Raw genomic sequence first — 23,598 nt, 5'->3', positions numbered from 1 at the left:
TTAAATGCTTCGAGCAGAGGATAGCATGGTGAAAAAAGAAACACAGGACTACGATTGAAATGGGGCCATGACCAGCTGAAGTAGGCACGATGGAATCCGGGTCCAAGGAAGTCGAAGGCAAGAGCGGGAAAATAGGATATTGGGACATGTCAAGTGCTGGGAAGTCACCGAGGAAGGAACGAGCACTATTTAAAGAAGCCCTCAAATGGAACCAGTCAAAATGACTTACAAAGTAGCCTACATCAGCACCAAGTGAGTTGTTATTGGATTGATTTTTGTTGTAAGTAAAAACATGGGTATCGTGAAATCTGAATAATCTCAAAATCCAACCGACCTTAGAAAGACTGGATTCCAGGTTCAGATATGCTTTTCCCTCTCTCATGCAATAATACCGGTACAGTCTCACGAGACTCCTAATATTGATGCTGAGATACTCCGGCCATCTGCATATCAGCAATGATTGGGGTTTTCAGCGAGGCGGTGAAAGCGAGTTGATTCTTCATAAACTTTGACACTGGGACATATGCAAGTGGCTCAGTTTATACCGCATCCTCGTCGAGTGCAGAGAAGACAAACGGCGCGAGGACAGGCAAATGAGGGCCAAATTTGGCCGGGGCACCGCGAGCAATTGTTCCAATTGAGGCAATCAGATGACGACGGTGGGTGATGGTAATCGTCGGCGATGATAGAGTGTTCTTAAGACGAGCGACCAGGGCGTTGAGTTGATTATCGGAGAAGTAGAGAACAAGTGCGGAGATAGCGGTCAGGGCACGCTTGGTCACAACGGTTCCAGCAGTATCGTTGTCAATGATCGCCATGACGGGCTGTTGCAAACCTGCTAGCTCGGCCTCCTTGAGAAGAGGACCAAAGCATGTGACAATCTTGATGAGAACGTCGAGCGCATCACTGCTGAAGCCCTTGGAAGGATCTTTATCCAGCATACCCCGCATTATAGAGCCACGTCTGCCTGATTTTGATGGAGTCGGGCCTGTAAGGCGGGGAATGAGAACCTTTGACACAGCCAAGTATGCGTTTGTCACATTCTGAGTTGGGGGTTGGCCAGCTTGGGGTCGGGGAAGTGTATCAACAATGGTGCGGAGCGCAGTGTTGGGGACAGAGGTATCGATGGTTTGTGAGGAGGTTAGATCGACTAATTGCTCAAGCAGGGGCGTGAGGAATTCAAATGGTAGACGAAGCGCCAGGGGACCAAGACTAGAGAGAGCTTTTGTATTAGTTATTCGGGGCCTTTTAGTGAGTATCCGAGCATTCACGCAGGACTCAGACGTACCATTTCAGTGCCTGATTCTGTACCTCGCCATGTTGATCATCCAGAGCTTTGAAGAGGCCATCGGCAAGGCCTTGTGCCAAACGACGATCATTTGCGATAAAGCTCGACTGAGTACTGTTCAAGATTCCGTAGAGATCATTCAAGGACATGTATCTCAAATCGGCATCAGGGTCGGTCAGCTTATTCAGCAGGGTAGAAATAGTCTGCTGGGTTATTTGTCGGTCTGCCATGGTTGCAGGTCCAAATGGTAGATATGTCTCAAGGGTTGAAGTAGAAGAAGGGGACGAGCTTGAAAGAAGGTAGCTTTCGGGGAGATGAGCGGCGTGCGGCGATAGTGAGTGATAGCTCAATCACTGGTGGGGTTGACACCTGAGGTGTCGATTATTGCCCAATTCGTCCTTGATTCTAAGGCAGAAAACCAGCTGTACTATTAACTAGAACTCAGGATTGTAGATATTCAAATGTTCTTTCATTTTGCCAATTAATTAATAAAAGAGTTCATCGATATGTCCTTGGGCTCCTAATACTATGTACTGCCATATGTAGCTTGAAATTTGACTAATAGTTTTGAAGTGGAACTTGAAGTGTCACGGTGACTTGAACATATCCTGGAAGCCATATACTTATACTAGTATGCCCGAGTCCTCCAGGGCTCTAGTAGTTCAAGTTGGTTCTAAATCATCCAACTTGAACAAATCAGTGATAACGTATACTAGTAGATAGTATATTTAGAATTCAGCATTGGACCTCGGCATCATTATTTGAATAATACGTAGTAAGAGATCATGGATTCCACGGTTCCCACCATACAAAAGCTGTGTAGGAACGGGTTCATCAAGATCTAATCTGATGGGCGGGCCATCTCCACCGAGTACTCCAGATGTCAACTTGAAACCAGTTCAAATCAGAAAACAAATATTGAATATCTCATATTTATACCCACTGTCATTAGAATGAGTTGACAATGAGTATTAGAAAGGATTCAGTCCATTGTCAATATTTACTAAATACTACTAGTAGAATGAGACGGTGACTACGAGCTTCAAAGATGCAAAGGTTCAAGTTCCACTCTCAGTGATCTGAACTTGAAGTCCTTCAAACTCAAGACATACTTCTTGAGGTTTGAAACCTGACCCTTGGCAATCCTAGTATTATACATCCTAGCTAAGGTTATTAAACAAAAATCACAACATAAAAAAGTCCCATTACATCACCGTCGCACAGACCAACGGAAGCGGCTGGGAACTTGGTCTTACGACGGGAACTGGGCCCTAGCTCATACAGGATAAGAGGGGGAGACTGTAGTGCGAGTTGATTTGAGTCCTACAGGTTCGTGGGTACTTTCCGATTTCAACTTCCCTCACTCTCTCCTACCTATCCACTTGATTCCTATCCATTCTTCTTCATTTGTACTTCCAATTCGAATTCGAGCGACTCAACACATTACACCATGGCTGGTATCTTTGCACGTCGCTCTGCATTGCGTGCCGTCACCACTGCACAGACTTTCCGTGCGGCTCCTGTGCTTTCGCGTTCGACTCGTCTTCTGGGACAGAGATCCTATGCCAGTGGGAAGCAGGATAAGGGATATGAGGAGCATAAGAAGAGTGATTTGCCATGGTATGTTTCTTTGTGTACAATTGGTTGTCGTTTCCAGTGAAGTGATGTATTGAACTTGACGCTTGAAAATCTTTACTAATTTGCTGTTTTGATCTTAGGTTACTTGGCTCAGTTGGACTGGGTGGCCCGGTGATCGTGTATCTACTTCAATCCGGCCCGGAGAAGAAGCCTCATGGGGAGGGTCATGGACATAGACATGGTGAAGAGCATCAGGAGGAGTCCGACGAGAAAGAAACTGCTACCGAGGTAGAGGAAACCGCGGAGCCCGCTGAAAAGGAAGATGGTGAATCTTCGAAAGAAGAGTCATCTGATGAAGGAAAGGAGAATCAATCTGCGGGGAAGGAGAAGTCGGGTGATGAACAGCCTGCTGAGAAGAAGGAACAAAGTGCCGACAAGGAGGAGTCTAACAAAGAGTCCAAGTTGGATGATGCGTCTGAATCTAAGGAAGAGGATTCATCAGAATCGAAGGAGGTTCGTTGATCCACTGATATTTTTGAGCTATTTGACAGTCATCTAACCTCACAATGTACAGTCTGACGAGGGAAAGCCATCTGATAACCAACAAAAAGAGGCCTCATCCAAGGATGCGAACGAGCAGCCCAACTCGGAGGGAGAGGGAAAGGGTGGAAAGAACGAGGATGAACAAACCTCGAAGAGCCAGAATTAGACCCAAAAACGTCTACAGATCGAGTGCTGATGACTTCAACATAGCCTCTATGATCAAGTACGAGTCTGCTTCTCTGTACATTTAGCATTACCCAACATCAATGGCATCCAGATTTCAGTTTCCCCAGTGCTCAAGTGCTGACTCCGAACCTTGTGATTCTTCTATTACAATGGAAAGTTCATTTGAAATCGTTGATATATTCGTTTCCGCCGCATCAGTCAAAAACCATACAATAAGAAAGAAATGTATGATAAAAACAAGGGAAGAAGTAGAGTGTGAAAGAGACTGTGCACGAATCGAATAAATATCCAGCCAACATAACTCATACTCATACCTCCCCATCAACATCGAATACACAGAGCTTCAAGCAGTCTACCAGTTGACTGAAATGAACTCGCTTGAAACAAGAAACACATGAATCATAGAATCCCTCACACATGCATAATTATAAACAGGGGGGCTTGATGATAACCCTCAATATAAAACGGTTGAAAAAGATACCGGAAAAAAAAAGAAACAGTGAAGTGGAGATTATTTTATCCCCAAAGAAATGTTAAGGATTCATTGACAGGATCGTTTTAGTTTTATCCTTAGGCCTTTCGGCTGCGTGTTCGGGGGCCACGCTGCTCGGTGGTAAGCTCGCCGTTAACGTAGACCTGGGGAGCCTTGTTCTCCTGCTTGGTAGATTCGACACCACTAGCCAGAGTAGCCTTGGTCTCGGTCTCGACTGGGACATCTTCCTCCTCAGACTCGTCATCACTGCGCTCATCCTTGGTAACGCTGTTGAAGATGTAGTTGGCGAGAATGCGAAGAATCAAGAAGAGCCAGAAGAGGTTCACAGCTTGCAGACTGGCCAACAGAGCAAAAGTGATATATTGACTGATCCAGCACTTGTACTGCTGAGTCTCCCAGTTCAGTTCGAAGGGACCAACGGTACGAAACTCGGTCAGGACAGCCCAAAGAATCTTCAGGTTCAGTATATGGCGCAGGTAGATCCAAGTGCCAACAAACACGCCAAAGTAGGGAATGGTGAAGTAAGCATCGAGGTAGTTCAAGGTTTTCGAAGTCTATATTCATATCAGCTGGTGATTCCTATTACCTCACAGTTTTCGCCGCACTTACCGCAAGGAAGAAATCCGAGACATCATGGGTGATGTACACCGCAAGACCCATGTATGTAAAGTGGAATCGGTAGCTCAACGCAATCAACGCCAAAGTGATAATGTGGTGTCCAACCAACTCCTTGAAATCCTTTCGGGGCTTCTCCAGCTGCAAGAGCAACACGATAGCCTGCTGCGCCCAGTAACTCGCCTCGAGAAGGTAGTAGGCCTTGAACAAAGCCTCGTGCTCTCGGTGCGGGAAGTTCTCAAACATAGCCGTAGTGTTGAAATACCAGATATCCGACCGCTTCATAACGTACAAGCCGAATGGACCGAAAATACCAAAGTAGATAGCAGTGTACACCTGCTCCATGAATCGGGCAGTCTTGCCCTTACCACGGATACCGCAGTAAATGGCCAACGGCCGGATAAGCTGCTGCATGATGAACTCGCGGGTGAACGAGAGAACCACAGTGTAGAATGCCACGAATGCAATATCCTTCTTGCCTTTGCCGTACATGATAGGCCCGCCGGGGGTCTTGGGTGGCTGTGGATAGGACAGGAAGATCGCACTGTGCATCGGGTTTGACGGGGTGGGATTGATGGCGTAGAGCGATAACAGGAACAGCAGTACGATTAATGGCAATAGCCAAGTGTACTTGAGACAGGTATCGGCGAAACGATGAAGCAGTGATCGATTGCGGCGACGCTTCGTATGCGATTTATTTGCGGACTTTTCTGACAATCGAGCATCGAATTGCTAATGCGAAGAAGACTCATGTTAGTGTTGATGGACTTGGATTTTTATTCCTTCCACCCCGTCTTCTTTTCCAATCGCTTCAACTTGACGAGGGGACAATTCCGTACCTTGTTCAGATCGGGGGATGTAGGCTCAATTGGACTCACGTCGTTCATGGTGGACATCGCAGGCGCACTGGTATCGCCACGGATGTCCACGCCCAAATTGGACCTACCGCGAGGGCGCACCATAATGGGCTATTTTTTTTGTTCTTTTTCCAGAGACTTAAAGAGTAGAGAGAGATAGTCGGGAAGATTTGGAGGATCCCACTTTAATTCGACCTCTCACGTGCTTTTGGGTCGCAACGGGAGAGAAAACGGAAAGAAGAACGAAAACGAGGAATAAGTGGAAACACGGAGTCTATCAGATGAACGAAGTACAAAGTTAAGATGAAAAGAAGATTGAAAATGAACCCTTGATTAAATAATAATAATATATATTTTTTTTGTTTTGAATCGGCTTCCTCCGAGATCCGAGTCAATGTGGCCTTTTGTATTTTTTAGGGGGTTCTTTGCTATTGTGATCGGCCCCTATTTTTTTTCTTCTCCTCGTAGTATTTTTTTTCCCTTTCCATTGAGATCCACTTGGGATCCACTCAATGCCCGATGCAGATCATAGCTATGTCATTATTGAATTGACTCCATTATTCGTCACGTCAGGTACAATATTGAATGATTTCATAAACAGCTGAACTTCCAATGCTGATATTTTCTCGGTATAGGGAGTATAGTGTAGTGCAATAAGAAACTCAATCTGATCTGTGGGGAATGATAGTTATTCAGGATCTTAGCGCCATCCGTAGGAACGAATGAGCTTGGCTTTAAAAGACTCGGATCTTTGGTGCCGGATCTGATCGGATCTGGAGGCGCACACGTTAATATTGGTCTCCGGGTTCCAATGGAATCCCACTACAGACATCTCAAGTCCACGGGTACTCATCGAAAATATTGGTAGTAATAGGCAGAATACTTCAAATTGCCAAGGCCGAGTCTGCTGTACTCCAATGCAATGCAATGCGAAAGACTCGATAACACTAATTGAACTCGGAAGGCGCTTAAAAACTCGAATGGGTATTTCGAACGCATGTCATGAGGTACATATACAAAAACTTGAAGCACTATTTCTTTCAATGCTGGGGAATTTTCCCATTCATTCAAAGGGTCCCATTGACCAAATGTCTGTTGAGCCCCAGTTGGGAAAGCAGATCGAACCAAGATCTCCCAACATATCAAAATCCAGATCCAGAAAATTGCTTGGCTGATCAACGTCCACAGGTGGTGCTCCAAATGGTTGGGGAACAGGTTGGTTCATCCTAGCGGCTAAATAAGCGGATCGAATGTTATATGCTTTGTCGCGAAGTTTGCACAAAACGTTCCACTTGACTCCTGGATGTGGCCAGTTTGGATTTTCCTCTAAGCGGAATGTGTAGTGAACAGTTTCCCAGGCTTGGTCGGCGTAGGCAGTTCCAGGTTGTATACACAGGTGCCAAAGAGTGTATGTCAGCAGATGATACTGCCTGAATGTTGCAAAAAGCCATTGGAAGTTACTCAAGAGCTCAGCTGTTTTCAGCTCATTGCCGAAATCAATGGTTTCACAAGCTAGGACTAGCGTTTCCTCCTTCATCTGAGCGGCTGATTCCTCGGGACTGAGACCCCGGTGATATTGGTGACGGACAAAGACTTCAAGTTTGCCCAAGAACACATGACAAAGGCATAGTGTTGCTTTTTGAAGTGGGAGATTAGGGTCGCAGTACTGCATATACTGCACTTGAATGCGGGATTTGGACCTTTCCAGAAACTGTTCCAGGTTGGACAACCGCTCATGCTCGTTCTGCACAGCCGCGGAGAGTCGAGCAACGCGTTGCATGGCGAGATTCATTTCTGTGACCACGAGAAATAGTGTCATTTCGGTCCAGCTGGCCTTTGATACCGGCATCTCTTTCATGTCGGGAGTCAAGTCTCGGTCATCCAGGTTCAGGGGCATCTTCGTATCAGTATATCCGTTGAACCCACTGGATGAAAGGGCGTGGTCTTCTGCAGCCCGTCCATCTGCTGCAAGAATTTCAAACCATAGCCGTCGTCGGATTTCACAAGTTAATGGTGATATATCGAATTGTGCGCCATCTCTGTGTAGACCCATCCATTGGGCTGCTCGGATAAGCATTCCGTTCAGACTCCACGCGGACCCAGATCGACCATTATGATGTCGAGAGCACATCTTCGTGAGACTGATCAGTACGGTAACCTCAATATAAATCAAACGCTAAGATGAATACTCACAAGGTAGATTGCCATTGCTTGTATGGAATGCAGAGTTGGCGAGTCCAAGAAAGACGCTCGGTGTAGAGAGACTTCCAGACCACGTCGGTATGCTTCCACAGCGCTATGTCGACTCGATCCAAGAATCATCTGAGTTTCCTCAGAACCAAGAGTTGTTACCGCAGCGAAGAAAATGGCAAAGATAAGGGCGTTCATATCAGCGGGAGCTTCTTTGGGTTTGTTGATAGTAGCAAAAATGACAGGCTGTATGCTTGGTACATGGAGGATCTTTACCAACGCATCAACGTTGTTCAAATAGATCTGCCATAATTGGCGAGCCTGTCCGATTGATGGGTATAGAGAGGTGATGTCGATTGATCCCTGGGGCTTTGAAATAAGACCATCAAAGCTCGAGGAAGCTCGCATACTAGCATCGGAGCTCGTTGGACTATCAATAGCAGAACGAAGCTCACTCTCCTAAGTAAAAACATGAATATGTGACCGAAATATTGATATCTGGATCTATCACATACCTTTTCTAGAAGCTGCATGAAAAGTGATTCATCCATGTAACGGGTGGATGTACCTTCTTTCACAAGAAGGCCTTCATTAGGCGATCCATGTGATGCATGAGTATTTGTAGTATTCTCCGGAGGAGTCTGCCCTGTTGAAGCAGTACTCGGAGAGGTCACAGTATGAGCAAGCCTATCACGGTCCCCAGATGAAGCTTGTTGAGTAAGTGTAGCGATGGCGCGTTCCAGCATGGCCAGCCGAGGACCAAATTGGTCCGTTTTGGCTGAGGGTTGCTTTTGCGATCGGCGTTTGGCCCGCTCAGGACCAGGATATCGGCAAGGAATCTTGGCACGAAGACAATTAGAGCATGGATTGGCCCGATCACAGCGTACCTTGCGTTCATGGCAGCGGATGCATGATCGCTCCACATCATAACGTCTTTTTATTGCATCCTTTGATGATTGGCCGGGTGGCTCACTCTGTGCCGGATTCATATTCATAGCTGTGCGTTCATTTCTTCTACAAATCCTTCTCGTTGGCCCTATTATTAGTATGATATCTCCTCGTCACTGCGGGTAGCGTTGACCAAGGAGGTGGAGGTGGAGTGATGTGGTGCTATTTTTAGTGTGGGGGTGATGCCCATTTGTGCCTGATAATCTAGGCGAGAATTACTTTTTAGTTAGTTAGCACATGCAGGTACCTCCAGCGCTAAATCAAGTCAACTCTTTCAAAATACAATTCCTTTTTGGTTTTAATTGATTATCATGACTAGACGATTTGGCTTCAATTCATTTTGAATAATCATAGAAAGCGGTACAGTTTTCTTTGTTCCGATGTACTATAAGATCAAGTATCAGATAGAATTGACTCATCAGCTTAATTAGTTCACGTTCCACGTGGATCCCATGATCTACAAGAAACATTTGAACTTGGAACATAAAGAACCTTTCCTAAAAGAGTAAATGTCATCCTTACGAGAATACTAATCTATAAACCTAGTAGCCGCACCTGAAGCCACATGATAGGGGGCTGTTTGTTAAGAATAATGGGGGCCGTGAATTTACCAGCCAATCAAGGCAAATATGCCATAAGGCTGTGTTTGGGGTAATTATACGCTACACGAATCAAGTGCATGAATCTCAATCCTCTATGCGGCTTAACCGAAAGCTAATCATCTTAAAATTAGCATATGATTGGATCATCACCGATCTACGCAGATTATATGTCCATGGCAAGCTGAAACGACCAGATGTCTGCTTATGTTATGATCCAGAAACAGGAATATCTTAATCCTCAAACAGTCATTTCATACGAAGTGGTATCAGTTTAATGTCATGACTCTTCTTCATTATCCTGGGGCCAAGAGAAGGGCCCCAAGTCGTACTGTGGTTGGTCTGAGCTTATTCTTTAGTATACATTTAAATTAAAAATATCATCAACGCCTTGATGGAGACGACTCAGAATGTCTAAAAAAAAGACCGACTGCGATATTTAGAATATGAAGCTAAAGTCATCGGGGTTAATTATAAGACAGCTCATCGGCTTCAAAAATGGGTTCAGTAATATCTTTCTTTTTTCATCACTCTCATTAAATGCTACATACTGTCATTCCTTCGATAACAACAATGTGCGAATACGCTGAAATCACTTCGATTGCGATGTTTACATCATTTTCAAATACCACAGAGCCCAATCTTTCAACAAATGCAATGACTTATTTATCAAAAGTTGCAGTGGCCGGGGTAAGCACACTCTACGCATTCATCTAATTGAGGCTTATCATACTAATCCATCTCCCATCAGGCAAGTGGAAATCTCGGCCTCAGCATTGTCAACCAACTTATGAAAAACGGCTTCGAAGTTACAATCCTTACTCGCGAGACCGGCTCACAAAAATTCCCCCCCTGGTATCCGCGTCTGCAGGGTAGACTATAATTCAAGCGACTCACTCGTATCCGCTCTATCCGGCCAAAGCGCCGTGGTATCCGCTTTACCAAGACATGCGCTCGACGTTCAATCTCTACTCATCGATGCCGCGGTGATAGCCGGCGTACAACGATTCATTCCCTCAGAGTTTGGACCCGATACAAGCAATTTCAACTGTGCACTATTACCACCCTTCCAAGGCAAAATCCTCGCACAGGAAAAATTGAAAGAGAAGGCTCGCTCTGGCGAACTCAGTTATACGATTATATGTACCGGACCTTTCCTGGACTGGGGTCTTCAACATGGGTTTATGAATATCAAGGAAAAACGCACGAGGTTATATAATAATGGCGACCAGCTGTTTAGCACGACGACTTTACAGAGTGTTGGGCGGGCTGTGTGTGGAGTTTTGATGAATCCTGCACCGACGAATAATCGCTTGATCAGGGTTCACGATGTGACGACGACGCAGAGGAAACTCCTTTCAATAGCGAGGGAGGTTACTGGACCCTACGGCTGGACCGTTAATACGCACTCTATTGAAGAGATGCTTGAACATTCGTTTTCGGCGCATTGGCAGGGAATGCAGGATTCTGAGAGCAATGCTGGATTCATTGCTGCTGCATATTGGGGGAAGGAGTATGGAGGCGTTTTTGAACAGACGGAAAATGAGATGCTGGGCATTCCCAAAATGAGCGATGATGTTTTACGAGGATTGATTCATCAGGTATGGAATCAGTAGCTGGGTTTATCAAAATCGGGCTGTTTTCAAGGACTCGGAGCCAGGCGCGTCATATTGTATTATAGATATTCTCAGCTTTTGTCATTTTGCATATAGAGAGGAGTTATTTTAGAGGGTTGAAAATTATTGCATTTTGGTTTTATTGGATCACACTGAAGTTCAAATCGTTATATTCATATTTTGAGTTATGAGAATCTAAGGAGTCTCAGAGACGTTGTAGACCAGCTTCTCACCGCTGACCTTGTCTTCCTTCAGTAGCTGCAAACCATCAAGAACACCCTTCAGGCCACCTGGGTTAACCTTAGGGGGGGTGCACCTTGATTTTGCCGGCAGCCAGTAGCTTCTCAGCCTCAGCCCACCACTTCGTTCCAAATTCCAGATCTTGAGGCTTGGCAGGAACAGGGTTAGGTCCAAAGCTAAAGGCCTCGCCAATGATTGTATATCCGAGAGTGTAGCGAGAGTTGACATTGGCGCGCTCAATTGGGCCAGGGAGCAAGTTACTGTATTCACCACCCTCAGTGGAAAGGGCAGCATCACAGAACTTAATACTTTCCGGAAGGGAAATAGTATCAAAGACAAGCTTAAGCTTATCGCCAGTAGCAGCGCGAATAGCAGCAGCTGATTTGGTGTCATTGTAGTCATAAGCCTCATCGGCACCAAGGCTCTTCACAAGATCAAAGTTACGAGGCGAGCAGGTAGTGAACACCTTGTAACCAGAGAGCTTGGCAAACTGAATAGCCAGTGTGCCGGTCGCAGTAGAACCACCGTAAATCAGAATTGGCTCAGGAGTCTTCAGCGGCTCGCTGGGGGAAGCAAGCTTCAAGCTTTGGTAAAGTGCCTGACCAACTGTTGAAATACCGACACCGAGTGTAGCAGCCTGCTGGAAGCTCAGGTTGTCGGGAATGGGCATCTGGACATCGCCCTTGGCGACAACGTATTCGGCGAAGGCACCATCTTCGGGTTGAACGGCATTACCACCGTGAGCAAAGCCACAGACGCGGTCACCCTTCTTGAAAGGCTTCTTAACGTCTTTTCCAACTTCCTGGACTACACCGGCGTAGTCACAACCAACGAGGACGCCAGGTGGGGAGAGGTAGGCAACGTGTTTCCAGTCGGTAGGGTTCAGAGCGACGGCTTCGGTTTTAACTAGGATGTAATCATCGCGAAGAGCAGGGATGGCACGGTCCGTCACGAGGCCGGCCTGTTGGGGCGAAGTGACGATAACAGCTTTTTGTGTGGACATTTTGGTGGCGTGTGGGGTTCTGCAGGGGTGTTTAATTGTCCAGTACGAAGTGCAGGTGGCTGCGCTAGCAGCTTATATACTTGACCAATGGGATTATTACAAATCATGGGAAATCAATGGAAGCTTAAAATTGAATTTTTTTCAAATATTGGTTAATGATTTATAATACGGTGAGCAGCTCTATGGAGTAGCTGTGGCACTGAAGACTCAAATGTGCCGAGGTGAAAGTTGAAACTTGCCGGACCTACCGGGTTATACTATCCCGATCTGGAATAGTCGCCGCATCTTATGAGATAAGCTTGAATCTATGACGGGAACCTTCCATGAAGATTATGTATATAATGTAGAAGGATCTGTATATGAGTGGTAAAAAGTATAGGAGCATAATTATGATTGGATGTGATTTGAAACTCTGCAGGATTTCTGATGGAAGGAATGCACGGTGACGTCATTACATGCAGCTGGGTCCAAGGCTAAGTCGACTACTCCATGCAACACTTGAGAGTACTTATATCAACCCTCACCTCAAAGCAGCATTTGAAAAGATCTCCAGGCAACTCATCTTCTTTCAAGATACTCGAGTCCTCAAAATGTCTTCAATCATCTGGCCAAAACAATTCCTACCCGGCACTACAGATAACTTTGTCTCCAATGAAATCTACATCACCAACCTGACTGCACAAGAAGTCTGGCCGAATCTCGTGGATATCACACGATGGGAGTCCTACTACGACAATGTAGCCCAGATAACCCCACCATCATCTGGCCCATTGCTCAAAACAAAAGGAGAAAATTTCAGCTTCTCAACATTTGGGTTCCCAGCTCTTCAGTCTGAAGTGTGTGAGTCTGTTGCTCCTACCTCGACATCGCCAGGTCGATTAGCTTGGCGTGCATGGCAAGATGGAGATTCTGACACGGCTCTTAATGTTTACCATGCATGGATCATTGAGGATGTGGAGTGGGGTGTTGTTCGAATCTTGACTCAGGAGTCGCAGATTGGGAAACCTGCTGCTCAGCTGGCGACAGCTAAGCCGAATCCTATGTTACTGGGTCATCAGAATTGGGTTGAAGGACTGGCTAAGATTAGCCAAAGGAAATGAGGAGCGGATACGATACGTATAGAAATCGTATCATTTTAATCATACATGTTCCACGTGCGACGGGCATGTAAAATCTTTCGGGATACACGAATATCGCTGTATGCTATATACCACATTGAAGTCATATTTCATAACCAAGTATTCCGAATCAACAAATATACAGAGTTCCAACCCAGAGAGGTATCCTTACACCCGACTGAATCATCTCGGCCAAGTCCCATGACTATGAACCCTCTCATCCTTTTCCTCCCCACTCGCCTCAGCGTGACAAACAACACCCTCCAAAGACCCAGCCTTATCCGAACCCTGATCCAATCTCAAAATCTCAACCAATTGCTCCGCGGTAAGATGATCACTCGTCCCTTCCATGCGATGGGCATATCTCAACCTCCCATCCTGAAATATCCACTCTCCACCCTGGATATCCCAACTCCCACCTTTCAACCCGCGCCACCCACGTTTGATCATCTGCCCAAAGCACTTCGCCAGTGATCCGAAAAATGAATTTTCAGTATAAGGCGGTGGCGTGGTAATCCCATCAAGGGTTCTGTTCATTTGTAATTTCTCGTATAATTTCCCCGAGTAATCAGAGTATATGGGAATTTCGTCACTGGTTTCTTCCATATATGGAACTATTAATGAGGAATCCCCGCATCCGATTATGATTACTTGTGCGGGTTTTGAATTTTCGGGTATTGTGGCTAGGAGGTCTTGGGTCATTTTTGAAGATAGGGTTCGGACGTAGGATTGATCGTAAAGACAGAAGAAGTGGCGTACTAAGAGGTTGTTAGAGGAGAAGGGTAGTAGGGATGAAGAGGGAATGACTCACTGAATACAACGATGGTTGTCACGGAATCTCCTTTGCTTGCGACGAGTTCGCCGAATCGAAGTTTCTTGCCATCTTTTCTCTCTACCTCTAACTCATAGGCTTCGTGTAGTGATTCATCTGCGAGAAAACCTGGGAAGTCATTGTTCAGAGTTGGCATTTTGTAAAGCTGATAGAGGAGGAAATAGAAGATAGAATGATTGTTTTATTGCATGAAGTAGAATTAAGGGAAGAATAATGGTATTCTTTTGAGGTTCTTATCTTGATGAGGTTAATAGAAGCAGAAGTCTAGCCACAGCCACATGGCATCCAAAGTCTGGAACTGACATCATGACACCTGCAAATATTTTGAGTAGCGAATGAGATTTAATAACTAGGAAATTGAGTTCGGTCGCTAAGCAATGCTTATATTCAAATCGTTTCAGGAAGGTGAAAAGCCCTGGAAGACAAAGGTCCGCCAATGGGGTTCTGGTAGACTAAAAATTCGGATGAAAGAAGTACTTTAAACAGCAGGTACTGAGGTTTACATTATTATAACATTCGAGTCTAGATTTCAGTTCTATGGTAAAAGACCAAAAAGTATTATAAATAATTAAATGGCTAGACCATTTCTGTGTTCCATTGTACTAGGAAAAATCTTTTTACATGGTGTCATTTAACATGTATGAGTGTCATAACTCATATCCAAATCCAAAACGGTAAAACGGTAATCTCTCAACCCCACAGACTATCACCCAGGTCTAAGCCTCAGTAGTAACCTCAGCGTGAGTAGCAACCGACTTCTCAGCCATAGCCAGTCTCTCACCCAGGACTTCGATATCACCACGCTCAACAGCGGCAGTACGCTTGTGATCATGACGAGTCTTCCAAGCAGGAGTACCAATGTAAGGAATACCGTTAGGGTCTTCGAAGATCTGCTCGGTCTCCTCAAGAGTCTTACCAGCAGTCTCGGGGAACATAAAGAACACATGAACGAACATAACAGTCAAGAAAACACCAAAGATGATATAAGTCTGCCAGCGGATATTGGCAAACGCAGAAGGCACGAAGAGACCCAGCGCCATGTTGAAAGCCCAATTGGCAGATGTAGCTAAAGCAACGGCCTTCCCACGGACACGGAGAGGGTACAACTCAGGAGGGTAGACCCAAGACACAGGACCCCAGGTAGGAGCGTAGGAAGCAACGAAGAGGTAGGTGCAGGCGATGAGAGCCTTGGCAGGGGCACCGTGCATACGCATAGATTCCTCAGGGGTACCGTCGATACCGCCGGGAACAACAGTACCATGTGCAGCCATCAGACCAGCATTGGCGTACATCCAGATCATCATCAAGGCAGCGCCAACCAGAAGAGTAGGACGACGACCCCAGCGGTCAACCCAGATCAAGGCGGGAACAGTCATAACAACGTTGATGATGTACTGAATAGAAGAAGCGAGCAGGGTGGCGTTACCAGAGTAGCCAGCCATGCTGAAGACGTAGGTAATGTAGTACATCATGACGTTCATACCAGTCAGCTGGGACCAGATCTGACAGAAGATACCGATAAAAGTACGGTTGATCATCTTGGGCTTGAGCAGTTCCAGGTAGGTGACGTCGGCGTTCTGGCGCTCGAACTCACACATCTCACCAATCTCTTGCATCTCAGCCATAACGAATGGGCTGTTGGGGTCGCCCTTACCGTGAACCAAAGTCAGGACTGCCTGGCACTCCTCCCAGCGGTCCTTGCGGGCCAGCCAGCGAGGAGATTCGGGGAGGAAGATCATGCCGATGAAGAGGAGGATAGCGGGGACCATCTGGATACCCCAGGGAATACGGAAGACGGCAGTGCTGTAATCGGAGGAGGAACCGCCGCCAATGTAGGAGCAACCGAAGGAGATACTATGAGAGAAGTGGTTAGCTATCATTCATCTATGAGAGTTTGGGAAAATTGGGTACTCACTAGTACATGATCAGGATACCCCAAGTAATAGCCCACTGTTGGGATCCGACCAGACGACCACGCTTAGAAGGAGGAGCAAGCTCAGAGATATAGACAGGGACCTGAGCAGACTCAATACCGACAGCAAGACCGTTGATCACACGACCAGCAACGAGCATGCCGAGATTCTGGGAGGCGCAGATGATAGTAGAACCGATAACCCTATTCACACCCATGTCAGTAAATGTCCAGAATCGAGTACACCAGCAATGGAAAGACCTGAGGACAAGTACATACCAAATAATGCATCCAACCATAATAGCGTAACGACGTCCCATGCGGTCAGAAATAAAGCCAGAAATAAGAGCTCCAAGCCAGGAACCAGCCGGCATGGCAGCAGTGACACCACCCTGCGCCAACGAGCTCAAACCACTACAGTTTTCGTCATCGTTAAAAGGCGGGCCCTTAGGACCGTGGTTGAAATAACACTTGTAAGCTGGTGTGCCGATAATGGCAGACATCGACGAGATATCAAAGCCAAACAGACCGCCGCCAATGACGGCGACGGTCGAAATGAAGTAGATATTCCCTGCAAGAGGCATGATGCGCAGAGATACACCAAAGGATCTCAGATCTACAAGGTGAAGAAGAAAAAAGAAAACACAATCAACACACCATTGTGGGGAGAAAGGGGGCATTTAAATAGATCGCATATGACCTAGCACATTTTCTTTTTTCATAGTTTTATTACATTACGTGCAGTGAACTGAACATGCCGCATGATGCCGGGGCCAATACCAGATCTCCACATGAGAAATTTTTCTGGAGTCGGCTAAAGTGAGTAAAGTAAGTCTGGGGGTTAAAAAAACGAGAATAATCGAGAATTAATCGATTAATGGATTAATCGAGTGCAACGTTCCCACGTAGTGAGATATGCCAAGACCCCGTTCGCGTGTCTCCCCAGGCTTGGGAAAATATTGGACTCAGATTGGATGAAAACGAGGTGCCTGATCCACTAGTTATTGTATTATTGGTTAAACCAGATTCATCTTTGAAGGGGGTCCGGGAATCGGCCACGAGGCTTGTCAATTTTAGACCGAATAAAGCATGGCGCCGTATTAATGAGAGTCTCTGCCGTGTTCGGGTCGGTGTCGGCTTGATACTCGGGATGAGAGATCGGGAATATTCGTTCTGCACGGAAATATTTGAATAGATCGGGTCAAAATTTAGGTATAATAAGGTAATGTAGAGGGTCCTCGGAAGAGACCCTGGAGACCCTGAAGACTCGGACCTCTGGTAGTACCTAAGTATTATTAAAGAGTATGTTTTCTTTTAAGATTGTACTACCCTCCATATCCCAGTCATATTCTAGTCCAATGATCATGGCTCATGAGAACTACTACAGTACATACCACTGCAACCTAATACGCCCCAAAAAACAAGAATGAAAATCACTAGTTTTGAGTTAAGGACCTGCCAAATCATCCACACCATGGTCGAAGCCGCAGGTAATTAACCGGGGGCAAAATAGCACCACAATTACATACAATTAATTGAGATATCCACTCAACGACCCTGGAGAATCAGTCCGGGGCCCCGAGAGACGGCCATTTACCCAGAACGGGACAGCCTCGCACGGCTTCTCATGGCCGATCACAGTGATTGAATGGTCGGCGCACGCCGAAGAGTGGATTCGGGCTCCATCCCTCAACATTTGAACCCGCGTAGTTACGGCCCTTGTCCGTGAGAATCGATTCGGGTTCTGGGTGTTATCCCTTACTACATGTATTATCCAAAGTACCCGTGGACATAGTGTGAATTGTGCCTTTTTCCCGTAAACATCCATCCCAACTACAGCGTAAGTTTCGGACCGGGTGGACCTCTTAAGTGCTCTTCTTAATAAAGGAATCTCATGGTTTGGTTGACATAATGTCGGCATGTTCCACTTCCAACTCAACCCGCATCTCTCCATGATTATAATCTGCGGAGAGAAATTGGGGTGCACTATGACCGTTTTCGCACACCGGGATGTCCATTCCCCAGATATTCCCTCCGCACAATCCCGTTAAGCGGGGAAATGTATTTTGAATTTCCAGAAAACATGGAATTCGATGTTTCGCTTCAAAATATGTATCTTTGCGCTGAATCCTGAATTTTGAACCAATTCTAACTTACTTGGCGCCACCAAGACCCTGTTCAGGCACGGACCACTCGGACCCGATTGCTTCTCAGTTCCGCTAATTGACCGAGATTACTACTGGAGGATTAATTATTCCTTTCTGTCTTGGTACTAATGATGTAATTCTTCCATACAGACAAGCAATCTATCTCGGTTGAGGCTTTTGACTTCCCTGCGCCGTAAACTCTCTTTTCCGATACCACCTTATGTCTCTGGCGCTAGTGTTGAAGTCGAGCGCCTCCGCGTCATATGGTGCACAACTCGGATGGACCTGGAAGTATCCACAAACGAAAAAAAAGTCTCAGGCTCGGGGGTATATAGCCCGTGTGGGAGGCTTTGGAAACTGATATAGAGTCACTGGCAGATAAGGGGGCAATGGCATCTCGGTCGGGAATATCTATAAGCACTGGCTTCATACTACTTCCAGCTTGATGAAAGCTGTCTTATTAACTCAGGAGATGACCCAGTAGTGTTTCCTTTTCCGGCTATTTGACCTTCGCATAAATAGTATTTCAAGTTTGCATACTACGGAAGGTTAAGCGAGATAGAAGTGCCCCTTAGATGGCCCCATTTCCAACAATCAAGGACCTCCCTTCCAGTTCAGCACATCCAGAGTCAAATTCTTGTGGATCAAAGAACTGCACATCCAGCTTATTATCATAGGCCAACCCAACCAGTGTTTTCTCTATGAAAATGTTAGATTCTGGCCCTCAAAAACAGCCATCTCACCGAATTAACTCACCATGGGAATTATATTGCGGCCACCCAAACTTCTTTAACCCATTATACGGATCAGTAGCAAATGCCACCCAGGCCGAAGCCATATACCGAGAAACCTTCTTCTCAGGATCACTATCCGGTAACCCAGTAATTTTCTCCGCATTTCCAAATATCATCGGAATATCCGAGCCGTGATAAGTTCCACTACCGGGGTAAATGCGTAGATTCTCCCAGTCTCCGAAGTAGCGAGCCTGCCATGCTGGAACACCATGTGCGACTCGGTCTCTAGCCGCTCTTCCACTAGGACATGTAAAAGCTGCCAGGTTAAACTCATTCCAGGTTTGATTACTGACGGTTATGTTACTCGCGTATGCGGCTAGACGGTAGAAGCCAGCTTCGTTGTTATTGCAGGTAACTAAAAAGGGCTATTATATCTTAGCATGGGTCATGGAGTATGTAAAGGGCCGTTCTGAAGGGGCACTTACCACGCGCGCAAATTTCCCTTCTGAGGACCTCTTTGCGTAATCACTAAACACTGTTATCTCATCCACTACAGGATGAAACACCGGTTCTGGAATGGTGATTGTTTGCACCAGAGGAACATTAAGAGAAGCGTTAAATAAATCCTCAAATGGTTTCTGACGCATACACTGAACAACTTGCTCTGGCTTCTCAGTATGACCGCCGCAACCCAGGGACTTAGAAGCTGAAAAGAAAGCATTCGAAGATTGTTCAGGCGTGTTAGGTTTATAGCTCAGTGCTGTACCCGAATGAGAAATTATACCACTGACGATGGGATCACGAGCCCAGGCGTAGGAGTATAGATCAACGGAAGTGCCACCGGCCGAGGATCCGAATATGGTGATGCGATCTGGATCGCCGCCAAAGGCTTGGATATTGCGATGCACCCATTCCACAGCCATGCGTTGATCTAGTAGACCTACATTTTGTGGAAGTCCTGGTGCGCCGGAGAATCCGAAAATGTTCAATCGATAGCTAGAACAGTTGGGTTAGTCTTAACTATATTGTACGAGAGCTGCAGTGGTAACCCACTTAATTGTTACCACGATAACGTCATGTTTAGAGGCTAGGGCTTGGCCGTCGTAGAATGGGGACTCCGCACTGGTAATTACGAAGCCTTTAATTGTCAGAAAAATGGAAAAAGGAAGATCAAGGGAAGATAAGTGCTTACGGCCACCATGAATCCATAGCAGCACTGGTTTCAACTTTGAAGAACCGGATTTCGCCCATATATTGAGGTATAAACAGTCCTCACTTTGCGTTCCATTCACTGTTAGGAACCCACTCATAATCTTCGGTTCTTGTGGAGTCATTCCAAGGATAGGTGGGAATGCATCACTCGAGGTAGGGCAATTCCTATCCGCTTGTTAGAGATCCATCTCTAGTAATAGAGTGCGGTATACATACGGGCCCTAGAAACATGTTTAGCAACGAAAAAGAAGTTCAAGAGTAGTCAGAACATACATAGTGATTTGCTACTACGGTTTTACTGGAATGTAAGTTCACAGGGGCAGCAAAACGAAGGTCACCAATTGGAGCTGAGGCATAAGGGACACCCAAGAACTCATTCACATCAGGGAACCGAGGACCCGGGTGCCCGATAATCTGACCATTGGTAGTTTTCACTGAGTTGCTAGCAGGGTTGTTTGAGCAATTTGAGCCTGGACATGGGTTAGACAAAGTCGGAGGTATGGTCACTGCCAGTATGGCGAGAGACTGTACAAGCCTAGAAGCCCATGCCATGACGATTCATATATCGGATTTGGGCTTAAAGGGAGCGGTACAGCAGAGATACACTTGGGAATATTCATCGAATATAACGAAAATCTCGCTGACATTATCAGGTGACTTAGTATGTATGTCGACTCGGATCTGCAGGAAGTTCGTGTATCTTGAGCTGCATTGAACTTGTTTGTTATTGTTTGTCAATATGTCGGTTATTGGTGCAGTTTCACGAGCCGCTGGAACGTGGTAGTATTTAGTTACCCTCGCAGTGGATGTATCAGAAGGAATAGGAGCGGCTGATCCGTTCAAGAGGATTGTCAACTCCAGGATACCTAGTCGCCGAAGACTAGAGGGAACCTTATCCTGGGGATTGTTCTTCATGTTGGAGTGGAATTTGGTGAATTTGAAATAGTAATAACATTGAATGAATTAGTATGAATGTATTTGAATAAACCGAAGAAGACAGCGACGCTGAATCAATGCCAATATGACGTGTGCTATTGAAAATGCTGATGATTATCATTACTTCGCCAAGTCCCACTGTGCAATAAAAGCCCAAGCCATCGCGACACGCCCGCGTTTAGCATCATACTCCTCCGCTGTAATCCCGCGACAATCCGTACGATCCCCAAACTTGGTCAACACAGCAAGCAACACCTTCTGACCTGGAGCACCGAGCATTTTTACATCAGGAACATCCACATACCAGAATTCACCGCCACCACCAGGTCCGGAGCCAGGCACATGGCGCAAGATAAGCTGGTCATCTTTGCGTCCATCAACACCCTTGATCATTAAGAGGAACAGCGCAGGCTTTACACCCGTATGCCGCGCCAGTGTCCAGTGCTCACATAGTAAGCCGAATTGGAAACGAAGCGGGCTTTGTGTACCGTGTACAGAGATCTCACCGCCAGCTGGCTGCAGAGTTCGACGGCCGATACTGTGCTTATCGGCGTCACTGTAGATCTGAATGGGTTTTAGACCAGTCGGCATGTCGGGGTTTGTGAGGATGTAATCCTCCCAAGGAATACTGGGACGACCGTCATCACGGTAGAAGTGTTCTCTGTTTTGTGGGAAATGCTTGAGACCGAACTCGTCGTTGGACATGGAAAACATGGCTGGGTTGAATCTTGCTTCATATGGCATCCCCTTGCCGTTGACGCAGCCCGCGCCCCAGCAGGGATCGATCAGCTTCCAACGTCCGCCATCGATTTTCACTGCATTCCATGCATGGCCCGCCTTAAAGGGCGGGGCGCTCGAAACCTGGGGCCAGAGGCGTATATCCGTAGCCCTTGCCGTGACCACCAACCACAACGGCTTCTAGACCAGCCTTGTTGGCTAGAGTAGCAAATAATCCGGCGTATCCCTCGCACACTGCTAATCCGGTAGCAAGTGTGTTTTGTGGGGTAGAAGGCTTTACATTATCATTGTAAAATGCAACAGTATCGTAGGCAATATTATGGTGTAACCATGTGAAAATGGCCCTGGCTTTATCGGTCAGGGAGGGGAATGGCGCAGTAAGCTCATTAGCTAACCAGCCCAGGTCGTGAGTTGGGAGAGAATCACGCGGGTACTGTGCACCTCGAGCGTCTGGGCCAGAGAAATCCCGACATACTAGGCACTCTGTTGTAGAAGCTGGTGCTGGTGCTGCGACCGGAGCAGAGTCATTGAACCGAGGCTTGGTAGCCTGGAGTTTGGAAAGGTCCGGGCGAGATCCAAGTGGAACAGGAGGAGGCGGCCGATTAGATGCGGGGGTCTCTGCTGGACTGCTATTAGGCCTCACAGGGAGACTTGGGACCTTTAGTCCGCCGAACCCAGCCTGTCGGAGGGTTTTCAGGTCCACGGCATTAGAAGGCGGGGGTAACCTTCTTGCTGGCAGAGACGGTGGCTCCTCCTCATCAGCTTCGTTTATTCCATTTGTCGGCGGTTCTTGTCCAGAGGGTCGGCGGGTAGGCAAAGGTGGTGGCGCAGGCGATCTGTCAGATCTATTTGAAGGGCGCGTCGGCAGACTAGGTCTTGACGGTCTTTCAGGTGCGGAGGGAGAGGGCCCCTTGCCTCGCAAGGATGACAACTTCGAACTTAATCCGCTGGTTAATCCGCTGAACTTAGAGTCGGAGCGCGGGGCCGGAGGCGGCTCCACATCAACAGGGTCTTCTCTGACTCGTCTTGGTGGAAGTACAGGCAAGTTCGTCTCTCCCCAGGCCGGCGCCTTGATGCGATTGCTACCAACAGAATTCACTGATGTAGATGATGCGCCGCGCCCTAGGCTGCGGGCCGTCGTTGTAGTCGAGTATGACGCATTAGACGTCAGTGACTCACTCGACGGTCTCCGCGAGGGCTCTGCTGTTGGCCTGCGCGGAGGCAATGCGGGTCGCCTCTCTGGAAGGTCAGAGCGAGTGGGAGGAGGGGGAGGAGGCTGTCGGTCCTTTCTGGTTGGCAGCGGCGGAGGCACCTTCGGTTTAGGTTTCAGTTCTGGTCTTGCTGAGGGCGTGGGAGGTTGACGTGCAACAGGGTATTGTGTCTGAGGGCCCGTAGGCTCATTTCCAATCGAGGCGCTATCCAGAACGGAGCCATGTCCATTATAAGTCGGGGGTTTGTTGGTAGATTGGCTGCGATCGGCGGCCGGGCGGAATAATGGTGGTTCAGCAGATGGACGAGCGGCCTGGGATTGCTTCAGAGCAGCAATCCGGTCTTGGATTGAACCAAGCTGGGGTTCTTCAGTCATGCTGCCAGCAGCTTTTCAAAAAAAAAAAAGAAATTAAAATTGAAATTGAAAATAATTAAAGACAGTAAGAGAAGAACAGTGTTCCAATAAGAAATATCTGTAAGGACTGTTCCAAGCGCCGGTGGCTTGGCGTAGGTTAAGCCAGCCTTGTTCGGGGTGTTTTAACACCCGTGTCCAGTGATATTCAGGTGGAGACAAGGAGCATCAAACCACCCGTGGGCATTAGTG

General features: G+C 46.8%; 11 protein-coding genes across 11 annotated transcripts; 3 read left to right on the top strand and 8 right to left on the bottom strand.

Moving 5' to 3' along the window:
• Window positions 1-539: 539 nt before the first annotated feature.
• On the bottom strand, window positions 540-1,518 carry N7483_011915 (uncharacterized protein; the record flags this gene model as incomplete). Its single annotated transcript, XM_057095342.1, has 2 exons — window positions 540-1,212; window positions 1,289-1,518. The coding sequence occupies 2 exons, from the start codon at window positions 1,516-1,518 to the stop codon at window positions 540-542; spliced, it is 903 nt and encodes a 300-aa protein (XP_056941313.1).
• Window positions 1,519-2,738: 1,220 nt separating this feature from the next.
• Window positions 2,739-3,575, top strand: N7483_011914 (uncharacterized protein; the record flags this gene model as incomplete). The annotated part of the gene is made up of 3 exons (XM_057095341.1): window positions 2,739-2,908; window positions 3,007-3,379; window positions 3,441-3,575. The coding sequence occupies 3 exons, from the start codon at window positions 2,739-2,741 to the stop codon at window positions 3,573-3,575; spliced, it is 678 nt and encodes a 225-aa protein (XP_056941312.1).
• Window positions 3,576-4,165: 590 nt separating this feature from the next.
• On the bottom strand, window positions 4,166-5,665 carry N7483_011913 (TLC domain-containing protein; the record flags this gene model as incomplete). Its single annotated transcript, XM_057095340.1, has 3 exons — window positions 4,166-4,642; window positions 4,698-5,435; window positions 5,543-5,665. 3 exons carry the CDS (start codon window positions 5,663-5,665, stop codon window positions 4,166-4,168), a joined length of 1,338 nt encoding a protein of 445 aa, XP_056941311.1.
• Window positions 5,666-6,623: 958 nt separating this feature from the next.
• N7483_011912 (C6 transcription factor) lies at window positions 6,624-8,745 on the bottom strand (the record flags this gene model as incomplete). The annotated part of the gene is made up of 3 exons (XM_057095339.1): window positions 6,624-7,691; window positions 7,754-8,209; window positions 8,266-8,745. The coding sequence occupies 3 exons, from the start codon at window positions 8,743-8,745 to the stop codon at window positions 6,624-6,626; spliced, it is 2,004 nt and encodes a 667-aa protein (XP_056941310.1).
• Window positions 8,746-9,870: 1,125 nt separating this feature from the next.
• Window positions 9,871-10,913, top strand: N7483_011911 (aromatic alcohol reductase; the record flags this gene model as incomplete). The annotated part of the gene is given in 3 exon segments (XM_057095338.1): window positions 9,871-9,987; window positions 10,049-10,152; window positions 10,169-10,913. 3 exon segments carry the CDS (start codon window positions 9,871-9,873, stop codon window positions 10,911-10,913), a joined length of 966 nt encoding a protein of 321 aa, XP_056941309.1.
• Window positions 10,914-11,108: 195 nt separating this feature from the next.
• N7483_011910 (zinc-binding alcohol dehydrogenase family protein) lies at window positions 11,109-12,156 on the bottom strand (the record flags this gene model as incomplete). The annotated part of the gene is given in 2 exon segments (XM_057095337.1): window positions 11,109-11,213; window positions 11,230-12,156. The coding sequence occupies 2 exon segments, from the start codon at window positions 12,154-12,156 to the stop codon at window positions 11,109-11,111; spliced, it is 1,032 nt and encodes a 343-aa protein (XP_056941308.1).
• Window positions 12,157-12,746: 590 nt separating this feature from the next.
• N7483_011909 (uncharacterized protein) lies at window positions 12,747-13,256 on the top strand (the record flags this gene model as incomplete). Its single annotated transcript, XM_057095336.1, has 1 exon — window positions 12,747-13,256. One exon carries the CDS (start codon window positions 12,747-12,749, stop codon window positions 13,254-13,256), a length of 510 nt encoding a protein of 169 aa, XP_056941307.1.
• A 201-nt stretch (window positions 13,257-13,457) lies between these two features.
• N7483_011908 (peroxiredoxin-like family protein) lies at window positions 13,458-14,242 on the bottom strand (the record flags this gene model as incomplete). Its single annotated transcript, XM_057095335.1, has 2 exons — window positions 13,458-14,032; window positions 14,086-14,242. The coding sequence occupies 2 exons, from the start codon at window positions 14,240-14,242 to the stop codon at window positions 13,458-13,460; spliced, it is 732 nt and encodes a 243-aa protein (XP_056941306.1).
• Window positions 14,243-14,822: 580 nt separating this feature from the next.
• On the bottom strand, window positions 14,823-16,602 carry N7483_011907 (sugar porter family MFS transporter; the record flags this gene model as incomplete). The annotated part of the gene is made up of 3 exons (XM_057095334.1): window positions 14,823-15,960; window positions 16,022-16,222; window positions 16,298-16,602. The coding sequence occupies 3 exons, from the start codon at window positions 16,600-16,602 to the stop codon at window positions 14,823-14,825; spliced, it is 1,644 nt and encodes a 547-aa protein (XP_056941305.1).
• Window positions 16,603-18,736: 2,134 nt separating this feature from the next.
• Window positions 18,737-20,663, bottom strand: N7483_011906 (Carboxylesterase type B; the record flags this gene model as incomplete). Its single annotated transcript, XM_057095333.1, has 7 exons — window positions 18,737-18,864; window positions 18,922-19,324; window positions 19,385-19,895; window positions 19,953-20,037; window positions 20,092-20,276; window positions 20,328-20,332; window positions 20,385-20,663. 7 exons carry the CDS (start codon window positions 20,661-20,663, stop codon window positions 18,737-18,739), a joined length of 1,596 nt encoding a protein of 531 aa, XP_056941304.1.
• Window positions 20,664-21,167: 504 nt separating this feature from the next.
• N7483_011905 (uncharacterized protein) lies at window positions 21,168-23,370 on the bottom strand (the record flags this gene model as incomplete). The annotated part of the gene is made up of 2 exons (XM_057095332.1): window positions 21,168-21,908; window positions 21,955-23,370. 2 exons carry the CDS (start codon window positions 23,368-23,370, stop codon window positions 21,168-21,170), a joined length of 2,157 nt encoding a protein of 718 aa, XP_056941303.1.
• Between the last annotated feature and the right edge of the window lie 228 nt (window positions 23,371-23,598).

Source organism: Penicillium malachiteum (genome assembly GCF_028827825.1).
Source record: "Penicillium malachiteum strain IBT 17515 chromosome Unknown utg000005l:1.0-9002435.0:326005.0-9005861.0, whole genome shotgun sequence".
NCBI classification, from domain to species: domain Eukaryota; kingdom Fungi; phylum Ascomycota; class Eurotiomycetes; order Eurotiales; family Aspergillaceae; genus Penicillium; species Penicillium malachiteum.
This window is presented reverse-complemented; position numbering and strand designations above follow the sequence as displayed.